Below are 12,300 nucleotides of genomic sequence, written 5' to 3' on the forward strand. Positions count from 1 at the left end.
GGTAGGGTCTTGTCCTTTTTTATCTATCTGTGTGGCAAGAAACCATTGAAGATGGAAAACCTCATGTGAGCTGCAAAAGCGCAGCTCAAAAATTGATACACGGTTGATACTTGTCCAGGTCTTCAACTCTAATTGGCTGTAAATAGCCACTCTGTAGTGGAAAATGTATAAAAGGAAAAAAAATACGCATCAATTTGAAATTAGATGAACCAACGCTCCTCTCGTAGACTTATCTATAGCCTTAAACCAGATTAACTACATTTTTTTCCGTGCAAAAAAAAAAAAAGGAAATTTACAAAGTGGCAGAGAACATCTTCGTTCCCCCTCCGCATCAACCATTACAATAAACAGAAGACACTAGATGGAAAGAGAGAATTGAACAAGAGTAAGAATATACAATTTTCCTTCTGAACTTCAACCTAGGAAGCAGGTTTGCAGGACGCTGGACCCTCGAGCTCTGATCGAGTTCAGCGTGAAGCAAACCTACCCTAAAGCGGCGTAAAATCATGGCTTTTTCTGACTATGAATGTACACATGATGATGCAACAGGCAGCAACTCAAACGATAGCCTTCATGGCGAGGAAATCTCCAGTCGTCATTTTAGTTTGCAGGCGTGGTCTTCTGCGCGGCACCGTCCTGGAACATCAGTCCCAATTCACATCAGCGAGGTTTCAAGAATAACCCTTTTGCTGCCTACTAGCTACTTCAGAAAATAGGAACATCAGTGGCTTAGATTTATTCCAGTAGCGGCCTGAAGGTGATTACTAAGGAATGGAAACGAAAATAGGATGTCGTGAATGATAGATGGGGCAAGTTAGGCGTGCACGTTTTATATCCGAATTGGACTCCAGGTTCAAGTTAAACCTGACTGATTTTTTCTGGTCCTCCGATATACCGGAGGTTGCAGACTTAGTTTTAAATATTCCAATAAAAGGTTGAACTTGACAAATGCCTTGGTTTAAGTCTAGCTTGAATCATATCCATTCCTATCCGAAGGAGTATGTAAGGGAATTTTAGGAGACTGGGCTTACATATTTTTTTGCTTAATTTAGACCAATAAAATAAATTTTGTGAAATTGTGCCATTTAATATCTGCACTGAATAATTAGTTTCATCGAGGACAAACTTGGCAAGGACGTGAAGCCGGTGACAATAAAAAATGGGCAAGTCGCTAACTTTAAATTGTAGTGACAATCTCAAGTAACCCAGAGCAGTTTATCTCTTCAGGCTTCGAACTTAAAACCACTTTATAAAGTAAACAAGAGAAAGGAAAGCTCTATGGAAAAGGCATACCACAAGACTTTTCTTGATGATGACAAGTGTAGGGATCCATTTGCAGCAGTCGAGAAAGCTGAAGGAGAAACTTCTGCATATGATTGTAGATACTGCAGAGAGGAACAAAGGACGTCAGTATTTCCACTGGAGAAGTACATCATAGTTAAAAATTGTGTCCCCCACATGATATCTTAGATGAACCCACATGAGATGCTAAGTATTTCAAATCCCAAGCACACACAATATGATGGTCGATAAGGGAACACTTGAGACGGTTCCTTGATGAAGCAATCACGACATATTCACAACCATCTATATTGCGTTAGTAATTTTTTGTCAAAAGTTAGCAAAATGGAGAAAATACAGGAGTTCCAAAAAATTGCAGAAATCTTAGCCCTTCGGTTTGCATGGAAAGTCAGGAGGCTCTAAAGACAAAAATCATCTCCACCTTTCACCATAGTTGAAAACTTGCAATATCATGATGACATTCTAATACTAGATAACGATGAGATGTGAATCAAGAATTGCAGAAGGACAAAGTGCATTCATACCTTAGTCGATGCCGGTTGCAAGAAACACAAAATGCAACAAGTCCATTCAATATACTCCGAACAGCACGGAAAATCTGTGACGTGAAATGAATTAGTTACAAGACACCAAGCAAACGATGCAATTTTGAAAGAATAAACATGTAAACAGAGCAAATTAATACCTGAGAATAAAGAACATTCCAGAAGGACTTCAGGATAGAGACTTCTTCTGCAGTTGCCTTTGCTTCTATCACTGCAGAAGTGCTAGAAGCCAATTGCCAGGAATCCACTAATATCTCAAACAGGTTTGAGAGCAGTGACATTGCATAATTTACCAATGCAAGAAGGATGCGGATGGGAGTCGTCAAGACCTCCCATAGTGAGGAGAATAGAGGATATACAAAGGAAGATGCTGCAGAATTGAACAAGAAGTTTGAGAATTATATGAAAAAAAACTCCACAAGAAGCACACAAAGATTTCAACAACATATCAGGAAGAAAACTTCAAGCCATACCAATGGTCCAAATCATGGAAAGTAGCGACTGGACTGGCCAGAGGATGAGCTCCACTAAATCAACTGCTGCAACATATGTTGCCTCCAGAGCCATCCAAATGGAAGAACATGTATCCTCTAATGTCCCAATGAAGGTACTCCAAAATGGCAATAGGAACTCCGCAGCTTCAAAAAGTGGCTCTAGAAAAGGCTTTGTCAGTGAGGACACAAAAGGCCTCACAGAATTCCATGTTGATAAAATCCTCTCGATAACTTTACCGAGATGGTGTAGGAAAAGCATTGTTGCAACATACTTAATCCTAGAAATCATATCCCATGACTCTATCCAATCAAAAAGTGGCTTAAACAGTAACACCGCAGTTGCCCTGAAAACTGGAACATTCTTGTACAGATCATACGATGCAATGAGCACAGTAACAATAGAAGCCACAACATAAAGTATCCTTACTAAAGGCTTCATCCAGGGTCGATAAATCCTGACAAATACTGGATAAGACTGGAAGAAAAGAACCCAAGAAGGAAGGCCGAACTCTAGTAAAGTAAGAAGTCTCAGATTAGGCGTAATTATCTCATTTAGCTTGAATGGAAGGTCACGGTCATTAAACCTAAACTGGAGCAAAGAATTTCCATACTGAGTGGCATCAAGGACTGTACTTGATTCTATAGGTTCTACACCAAATAACTTTTTAAATCCAACAGACTTTTGAACCGAATCAATGTCTGAGATCTCTCCAGAGCTCTGGGTGCTGTGATCTGCGATGCATCCTGCACTTCTCTGCTTAGCCAATATGTTCTTCTCAGTGCAATCACTTGCACTACACCTTTGTGTTTCATTTGCAGATTTAGGAGTTGAAGTAAGGTGCTCAAGAGCAATGTCCTCTATGAGGGAACCCATCGATGGCCTGACACCAGTTAGTGAACATGGAGAACCAGCATTTGGAGAACGGCATCCAAGACAAGAATCTCGACTGGATAGAAGATCCAAATTAAAAACAAATGAGCGAATCTCTGAGTCAGTTCCTGAGAACCATGAGGAAATGCTAGAAGATGCCTGCTCAACTGTATTGAATTCCCATTTTTTCATATGCTTCACTTCCAAAGCTAGACTAGTATCTGTCTGCAATAAAGAGAAAATTTGTCAGCATAAATCAACTATGGAAAACATCAAAAGCTTCTTGAAGCGGCATGTACCTGAAGCTCATTTAGATAATTGATCCCACAGACATCCTTCCATGCCACCTCAAAGACTATGAATCCATGCAAAGTTTGACAAAGCTCCATGTGCTGGAAAAAGGTCTTTTTGCGCCATTTTGCTGCATCAATTACAGGGGACCATCTATGTCGTCTTTTCAACTCATCAACATCAGTAAGTTCAGGGCTACTGTTGCTTCTTGAATCAAAATTGTTGTTATGCCTTGCTCTGGTATTTGCAAAAGGAGATACTCGGTACTGTACATAGAGAAAAAGAACGAATAAGCCATAAAAAAAGGGAAGAACAAGAAACCCAGAAAACGTGAAATCAAAGACCATTCTGAATAAAAGGGAAATGAAAATACCTTGGCAACCAAATATTGCCAGACATGTTTTGGTTTCGATAATTTATTAGTCAACCACGGTCTGTTGTCAACCAAGATAAAAATCTTACTGCTCTCAGTAGCAAAGTACAAGAAGGTCCTGGACAGATAAGATTGTATATCTCTGAAACACAGGGGGAGAGATGGCAACGTGTTAAAATTCAGGAAAGGATAAAACACACGTACAGAAGAACGAATGGGACATCCAGATGAAAATGTAAACTATGAGTCAGAAGTTTAAAGGGGACAAAAGATTTCTAGTAGAAAAGTGAGAACAATTATATGAGCAACTTACCCAATCTGCAAAGTTGTTAAGGGAAAGATTTCACGATCCTGCATCCTTCACATCTCACCATATCTCCAAACAAAGTACCTCCAGAGTTGGTATCATGTAATCTACAGTATTAGAACGCCAATATTCAGACAAAACTTGCCGCTTTGAACAACAAAGGCAAGAATACAACGAGCACTAGAAACAAGAAGCGGAATCAGAAGAATGAGAAACCCTCCAATCCATAATGATCCTTGGCAATATATGCAGGCATCGGACAGAGTTACAGACTCTGAGAATGTCACGAAATAAACAGAAGGAAAATTTCATAGGAAAATAAACAACGGGAAGCATCTAGCGACAGACTTGTCCACCAAACTCTAGTACTCACGACAAAACAGAAATCGATCGAAGTGAACAAATGGAAGAAAAAGAAAACTCACAAAAGACACCCAAAAAATAAGTCCAATTGCCCCACCCTGATTTCCCCTAGACGAGAATCAACTTCTAATCTGCAGCAATGGCGTTCCGCGTTCCAAATCTAACTGCCTGACGATGGTAAAACAACAAATGCAGTGAAAACCATTTAAACTTGATCGTGGAAACAAACCACTGCCAAGAAAGCTAAAGCCGACGCCATTATCAGATAACACCGAAACGTGTCGAATTGCTCCATAAAAGATCGAAAGGGCCCTAATGTACAAAAGTTGACGGAGAGGAACTCAAAAGAACAACAGAAAGTCCATGACAACGACAGAATTAAGACAGAACTGATAAACTAACCACATTCATGACCGTAGCTCTCAAACAACTCTCCCATCCACGTCGATGACGACGCCCTAACCGAAATGAAAAACGCGTTTCACCGAACCCAAGCAAGCCGAACAATCTCATCGGCCGAAATGGAAAAAAGCCGCGAAAAGAAAGATTCGGAAGTTCACCTAAAACAATCCCATGCGGAACCGGAAACCAAGGATTCAGGACAGCAGGCCGATCCTTCCGGAGCTATCCGAAAGCCTAAATAAAGTAAGCAGCTCAAAAAAGAATGCTTTCAGATTATCCAAATGGTCGGCGAAAACAGGCGCTACCACGAACTTCCCGGCGGCGATCTCTCTCTCTCTCTCTCTCTCTCTGGTGACTCTTCCTCGCTCAATTCTGACTCCCGAGATCAGCGAAGAGCTACGGTCTTCCTCCTTACTTCCGCCAATAAATCCAGAATTTCACAGAGAGAGAAAGAGAGAGAGAGGCTTCCATGATACTCAAAGAAATGCTTTATGCCGTCATTCGAAAGGCTTCTTCCCCCTCCCTCCGACTCTCTCTCTCTCTCTCTCCATTTTACCGTCTTCATATTTTAATGATGTTAATTTTTCCTGCCAAAAAAAAATTGAGGTCCAACGACTTACCACTAAGTCCAAAAAAGCCCTCAACTTTTCATTAATTTTAGTTCTAAGCATGAGAGGAAAGGGCGTAAAAGCTTGCCCCTTGTGCAAACGTAGCCACATCAAATATCCATAAAGGAATCATTTGGCAGTAAGACTTAAATGTGTTCCACGAATTTACTCTTAAGATTAAGATTAAGATTGATTTATAAAACATCAAGAATGTATTTCAATTTTTTTGGCAGATTCAATTGACAGAACATTATGTTACAATTTTTTTTACAGATTGTTTCATAACAAGCCCTTCTCAAGCCTCTCTCCTGCAACATGCTTTTCTCTTATGTTGGTAGTTAAACTAAAAAGAAAAAGAATGATTATTAGTTAAAATCTGAAAACAAAATTCTTTCATAGTTGGACTCGTTGAATCTCTTACTGCAAGGACCAATGAGCAAACGCGATCAGTCACGTGAAGCTCCTTTCTGGAATTACGCACGATTGGTTGGGTTCCCAAAAAGAGGTTCTCGTAACAACCCCTGGCGCGTTCCCGGAGGCGAGAACAACCGCCACCACCGATTTTACGACAACACCCCTTCGGTGAAAACCCATTTCCTTTCTTCGGGTCGGGTACCAGTAGAAGATCCAAGCTAAGTAACTAGCGCGGGGCCCACCGAGATTTGTGGGCCACAGCTTGCGGCCCATGGTAATCATTTTTTTTATGCAATTCCGTTCAGGACCCCAGGTGCTCTTGAGCTTTACTTAAAAACGCGGCTCCTCAAGTTTGAAATGCTTTTGGAGGGGCTGTGGTTTACCTAGAATTGCTAAAGAGGTGACGGGTTGCTATACAATTGAGCTCTAATAAAATTGGACGTTGAGTACTTGAGTTTGTTTGCAGGTTCGGTCTAATAATTTATTTTTAATATTTTTTATAATATATAATTAATCAAATTTATATATTAATTTGTATTAAAAATATATTTTTATTTTAATCAAACCAAGTTTGATTAGAAGAGACCTCAAAGGCTGGATTTGCATGCAACAACCCAGCTAGATGCCGAGCCTTATTTCCGAATTGCATTCAGATGTCTGTTTTTGAAGGCTTGAAAAAAGTGTAGCCTGATTTTAAAATTTTTGAGAAATATCGGCCCTGCCAGGAAATTTATATTTTCTACAACGGCAATGAACTTGATTGCTTATGGATCGGATAAACGCACGTCTCTCGATTCGGTTAAAGCCTGACCCGGTTAACCAGTTTAAGGAGGATTGAATTGAACAGAATCCGGACATGGACATCTGATTCGGGTCCAAAAGGCATTGGCTCCGGACCAGAAATGAGTTGGAATGATATTGGATCTAGATCCCAAAATGGATCCTTATCCAAGCAGACGTTAAGATCATCCTACCATTGGTCCATTACCGTGAGCTCCACGGGGTTGCTCGTCAGATGGATGTGGATCAGTTGGAATCGGGTCATGATTGGATCGTATCTGTAAAGCGTCTGGATCGGGATCTTCGATTTATTACGGCTCATAATTGAGAAGCTAACCTCTAGGACCAACCCAGCGTAGGAGTAATAAAAACCCTACTCAACCTCACGTATTTATTAGACATTTTGAAATTTAAAAATTTTTACCGGGAAAATTTTTATCGCAGAAATTAAAAAAAATGCAATAAAGCTCCTTTCTATAGAATAAAAAGAAATTTTTACTATAAACGCAGGGTTAAGTCTCCTTATTATATTTATTAACTATGGGGAACTTCCAAAATTGATTTTTTTAAAAAAAAAATCAGAATGTTTATCATTAGAACTGTCAGAATGACATTATTACGAATTGTGGATTAAATGTCTTAATTTATTATTATTATTTTTTCAAAATATCTGTCTTTCTTTTTCGGGATATCTCTAGAAAAAGGAGTTGGCTTCTCGAGATATTCTTCCTTTATGCTGTCTGAGAAAACCAAATCAAACAATGCACGAGCACGACCCTACTTTCTTTAATTGACAACCAAAACCCTCAGTAGCTGTCGCTCATAAATTCGGTTTCATAATTATATTGTCTAAATTTCAGATTTTGTGACTCTTTTATTTTCGAAAAGGCAACTGTTGATTAATGTGCTATCATAAGTTTTTTTGCTATATATTGTTCAAGTTTTAAATAATACTGTGGCACCTTAGCTTTGCATCATGTAAAAAGGAAGTCTGTCAAATAAGTTCATTATCTAGGAATATTTAGTTTCCTTGCAAGAATGAAAAATTAAATTCTCTCTCTCTCTCTCTCTCTCTCTCTCTCTCTCTATATATATATATATATATATATATATAATTGATTATTATGGATAATTGATGTAGAAAGTGGAAAAGAGTTTCCTATGAAAGAGCATTCATTTGATTTGTCATTAGGTGGGACAACACATGGATGCAAGAATTGACATGTCCCATCCCCCATATTTTAAACCTCATACACATGACATTTCACAACATAGAGACAAATAATGAAGTCCCAATTCTTTTTTTAATTGATCATAGATCAAAAGGTCCACTAACTACCACACATGCTTGTTTATTTGTAGTCACCAGCACCATGTGTTCTCAGTCTATCACACTCTGTGGATGCTTGGGATTTGGTAGGACTCATGAGCTGTTTATGCATCTATGGTGGACCCATCCACCAACTTGCTTCTAATAATGGACTCCCAATCATCCAGACCTACCTATCTATCCAGCCCAATGGTTTCGCGGAAGACTTCGGTCTACGGTGGCGCCCACAGAAGCCGAGACTCTGCTTGCACTAGGGGTTGATGCCCGTGCCACTCGAACCAGCAATCGCTCATTTACCAGCCACTTCCCTAGATCAGGGTGTAAGAACCCTCAAAAGGTATCAGAAATTTATAAATGAAACTTTGGATCTAAGTCCCTTTCAAAGCGCGTAGTGGTATCCTGAGTTATACAAAGGTGGAGGACGGTAAAATGCGGTAGCTCTATCTCATGCTCTAATGCAGCTCCAAATCATAGTCACAAATAAAGTTTTGGAGTTTTAAAAGGTGAGGTTTTTCTTGAGTATAATACGATGAGCTTGAAAAAAATGATAAAAAAATGGTTAATTTTTAAAAAATTAAAAACTAAAAATAGAGAAAAATAAAATAGGTGAGAAAATAATAATATAAACATCAAAAGATAAGTAGATTAAAAAATAAAAATAGAAAAAAAAATTGTTTGGCATTAAAAAATAAAAAAAAAGTGAAAAAAAACACGAAAAAGATGTGTTAAAAACACGGTTTTCTTTTCTAACGTTTTTTTTCAAGAAAACACGTTTTCTTTAAGTTCTAAATGACATTTAATTTTCTCACCTCTTTTCGAAAATAACGGGTTTTTTGTGACTATGCAGTCGATTTTAAAAGTGCTTAGATCCAAAATTTCTACTAAATCATTTATACATTTTGAATATGTTCATGCACTAGCCGCATCCCAAGCTCCGACGTAGCCCTCGACCCTGGACATAAAAGTGACCAGAATTATTTGGTGGTAAGTATAGAACAAAGGGAAAACTATATTATTTTCTTATGAGGAGGAGAGAGAGGAGTTTTTTTTTTTGAATTTTTTCCATAGGTTGTTATAGAGAATTCTTTAGCAAACGAAAAAAAAAAAGTGAAAGGATGCACAGATTTTAATTTTTTCAAAATTTTAAAGGGGCCCTTGTGTAGCGACATACACAAAACTACGTTAAAAAAAGAAGCAAATATGTTAACATATATGGATGTGACCTCAAATATTAGTCAATTACAAGCAACATTTAGACTGCAACTCCTTTTCAACCAGAATAGCTTTAGACAGCATTTTGATTACTTAGGATCTAAGATATGAGACACAATCAACAACTTAAATCAAATCAGAGTGACAGAATCGTGGGCTTTTTTATGACCAAAGGTATTGAAAATCTTACAAAAACTTATCTACATGTGCCAATGTGGAGAATTACACCTCAACACATAAATAACATTATTTAAATTTGAAATTGAATTCGATGAAAATTCACAAGAGAATTTTATAGTTCGGTCGAGAGAGAGAGGCAGTGGTGGAGCCACTCGATGACTGGTGTGGGTAATTTTTTAAAATTTCTTTATTTTTTAAAGTGTTTTTTTTAAAATTTACTTTCGATATATATAAATGCCTCGTCAAGTATTTATAAACGTTTGTCCTTCCAACCAATTTTTCTGGTTCTGCCGCTGGCGAGAGACTTACGACTCATCACTAGAAATGAACCCCATCAGTCCTTTCTTTTTCTTGTCTTCAGAGTTTAAAGCAGTGATTGTGCTCAGACAGAGCCAAGGTAAGGCCCATCGTGGCTCCACCTCAAATTTTTTTTACATGTAAAATTTCCTGTTTTATATAAAAATTTTGAAAACTAATATTATATAGAAACTTTAATCCGGTCCCTCTTATGAAGAATTTTTAGTTCCACCCACAACTGTGCTCAGTATATTTTGAGCTCGGATTCGTGTCCCAACTCCATATACTTAAGAAAATAGCATCCACAAGAATCAAAATGGCTACTCGAAGTCTTCATCCAGTCTAAGTTCCAGTGCTCATCAAAGTTACAAGATTTTTATAATCATATAAACACTTATATAAAGGGCCTCTACTTGGTCACATAAAACAATTATTTATGAAACAAATCTATGGATGGGCAGCTGATTTCATCATACCGTAGTGAAGGAAAGATTTCATTGTTGTCAAGCATATATGCATTTCTATCCCATCCACGGTTTTTTTCCCGTTGTTCCGCGAGCGCTAGCCATAGACGGCCAAATTTGTCTCCACAAATATTGCATTATTTAAAATATTGTAGTCGTTACATGGTATTTTAATACTCACATGCATAATCGATTAAAAAGTGGAGGCTTTTTTTCTCAAAACAAAACTTTTTCACACAATTATATTAGACAATAAATAGAAAATCGATCGTATTAGACAATACATATTTATGTACCTTATGTTCAATAAAAAAAAAAAACGTAGTTTCGTTTTTATTTTATGCCAAAGAAAAAAAAATGATTTCTCTGCTTTTTTTTTTTATTCACAATTGGTAGTTATATTTATTAAAAATGCTCCCCATCGATGAAGGGTTGGATTTTCGGGTCGAACAAATCGGGAACCGATCCGAAGCAGGAAAGGGCAATTTCGTAAATGTGAAGGACAATATTACCTTGCCGTGGGAATGTCAGGCACCGGTAATAAAAAGGCATAACGTCCCTCAAGGTGGCACTGACTCCACCAACTTCCTGACGTCATCATTCTGGGGACCGTTTGGATGTCCCCCAGATCCTGATTTCAGTGATCCCACGCGGCAAGATGGAGCACACGTCAAACAGATTCGATCGTTGTTCGAGCAACAGTGCTTTACGCCATCACATTTAACGAAAACTTAAATGAAAAAGAAAATCTATTTTTAAAAATTAGGAAAAATTGGTACATAGATTGTAAATGATAAATGCGTCACACTTTAATGCACATGTGTACTTCTCTTCACGTAAATCATAAGGCAACCTTGAACAAAAATAATAAACAACTTTACTCCAAAAAACATATAATTTTTATTGGAGATTTTTTTCATTTTACCTAAAGTTACAAAGCAAAGAGTCTTCTATTTAATCAATAGCAACATTTTAATGATTTCTAATTCATGAGAGCCACATCACATGACGTGCCCAGAACAAAAATAGTAATATTAAGACAGATTTAAAAATAGTTTAGGTAGAATCAAGCCAGAATTATGTCTAATTTTAAAATATAAAAAAATAAATAACTAAAGCCAAGATATTAATTAATAAATATGCACTCTTTGTGACACTTTTTTTTATCATAATATGTCGCCGTGACGTAATGCCTAGACTGATCGAGACTTATATTGTTTTAAGAGATGATGTGTTATCCTTGAATCAACGTGATAAGAACAACCCTTCTTTGGTCTTCTATCGTTTTTTAAATATATTTGCGACCCACTTACATTGAGGTACGCATTAATTTCATAGAATTTTTTTTTTTTTTTATCGAAGCACACGCAAGTTTCGGCGATATCATAAAAACATGCCAGAGTTTGAAAGGCATTTCATTTGACTCTCGACTTTTTATGGCTAAATCTAAGTAACTGCAAATTCAACTGATCTCCGGGCAATTTTAATAACCAAAAAAATTAAAATAGAGTATATTTTATAGCAAAAAAAAAAAGAAGTCATATCTGAATCTGAATCTCAAATATGATTTCACAACCCGAATCCAAATCTACTTTTTAAAATTCACATTTGAATGTGAATTTTCTGACTCTGAAAATGTAAGGGAATTTGTTATATGATATTTGTTTAAAGCTAAAGCCGATCCAAATTTCATTAGATATGTACGAATAGCCAAATCTGAATACAAAGCCAATCAAATGTCATTCTTAGATCTGAATCTGATCCAATTCCTAATTGAATATTTAAAATTTTTTCCAAATCTGTTTTTTCAAAATGGCTGGTGGGTCTGATCCAAATCAAATATAATTACCGATGTCACCGACATAAAGAGATCTGCTTCTTCCTTTCAAAAATTGCATAGTAGAAAGGGAAACGAATATAGATAGGCCTGGACATCATCGGGTCGGCCTGGTAAGGAGTTGGGCTTGGGTCTGACCGCAGTCCATGACTGAAGCTGAGGCTCAACCCAACACCAAAACCAAGCCCGGGTTCGGCCCTGACCTGATTAAAATTAAAAAATACATTTTA

The 12,300-nt window shown here is 37.4% G+C and overlaps 1 protein-coding gene across 7 annotated transcripts; it reads right to left on the bottom strand.

Moving 5' to 3' along the window:
• Positions 1-219: 219 nt before the first annotated feature.
• On the bottom strand, positions 220-5,466 carry LOC116246824 (uncharacterized). Of its 7 annotated transcripts, none has more exons than XM_050075776.1 (10): positions 4,949-5,030; positions 4,644-4,714; positions 4,190-4,290; positions 3,877-4,018; positions 3,512-3,769; positions 2,321-3,437; positions 1,988-2,217; positions 1,827-1,900; positions 1,294-1,385; positions 220-636 (listed from the first exon to the last, which is right to left on the bottom strand). In XM_050075776.1, exons 3-10 carry the CDS (start codon positions 4,231-4,233, stop codon positions 596-598), a joined length of 1,998 nt encoding a protein of 665 aa, XP_049931733.1. In that variant the 5' UTR covers positions 4,234-4,290; positions 4,644-4,714; positions 4,949-5,030; the 3' UTR covers positions 220-595. The 7 variants fall into 7 exon arrangements, with proteins under 7 accessions (XP_049931733.1, XP_049931732.1, XP_031474563.1 ...); XM_050075775.1 differs by having other exon boundaries at positions 4,609-4,714; XM_031618703.1 differs by lacking the exons at positions 4,644-4,714; positions 4,949-5,030 and adding an exon at positions 5,107-5,466.
• Between the last annotated feature and the right edge of the window lie 6,834 nt (positions 5,467-12,300).

Source organism: Nymphaea colorata, chromosome 2, assembly GCF_008831285.2.
Source record: "Nymphaea colorata isolate Beijing-Zhang1983 chromosome 2, ASM883128v2, whole genome shotgun sequence".
NCBI classification, from domain to species: Eukaryota; Viridiplantae; Streptophyta; class Magnoliopsida; order Nymphaeales; family Nymphaeaceae; genus Nymphaea; species Nymphaea colorata.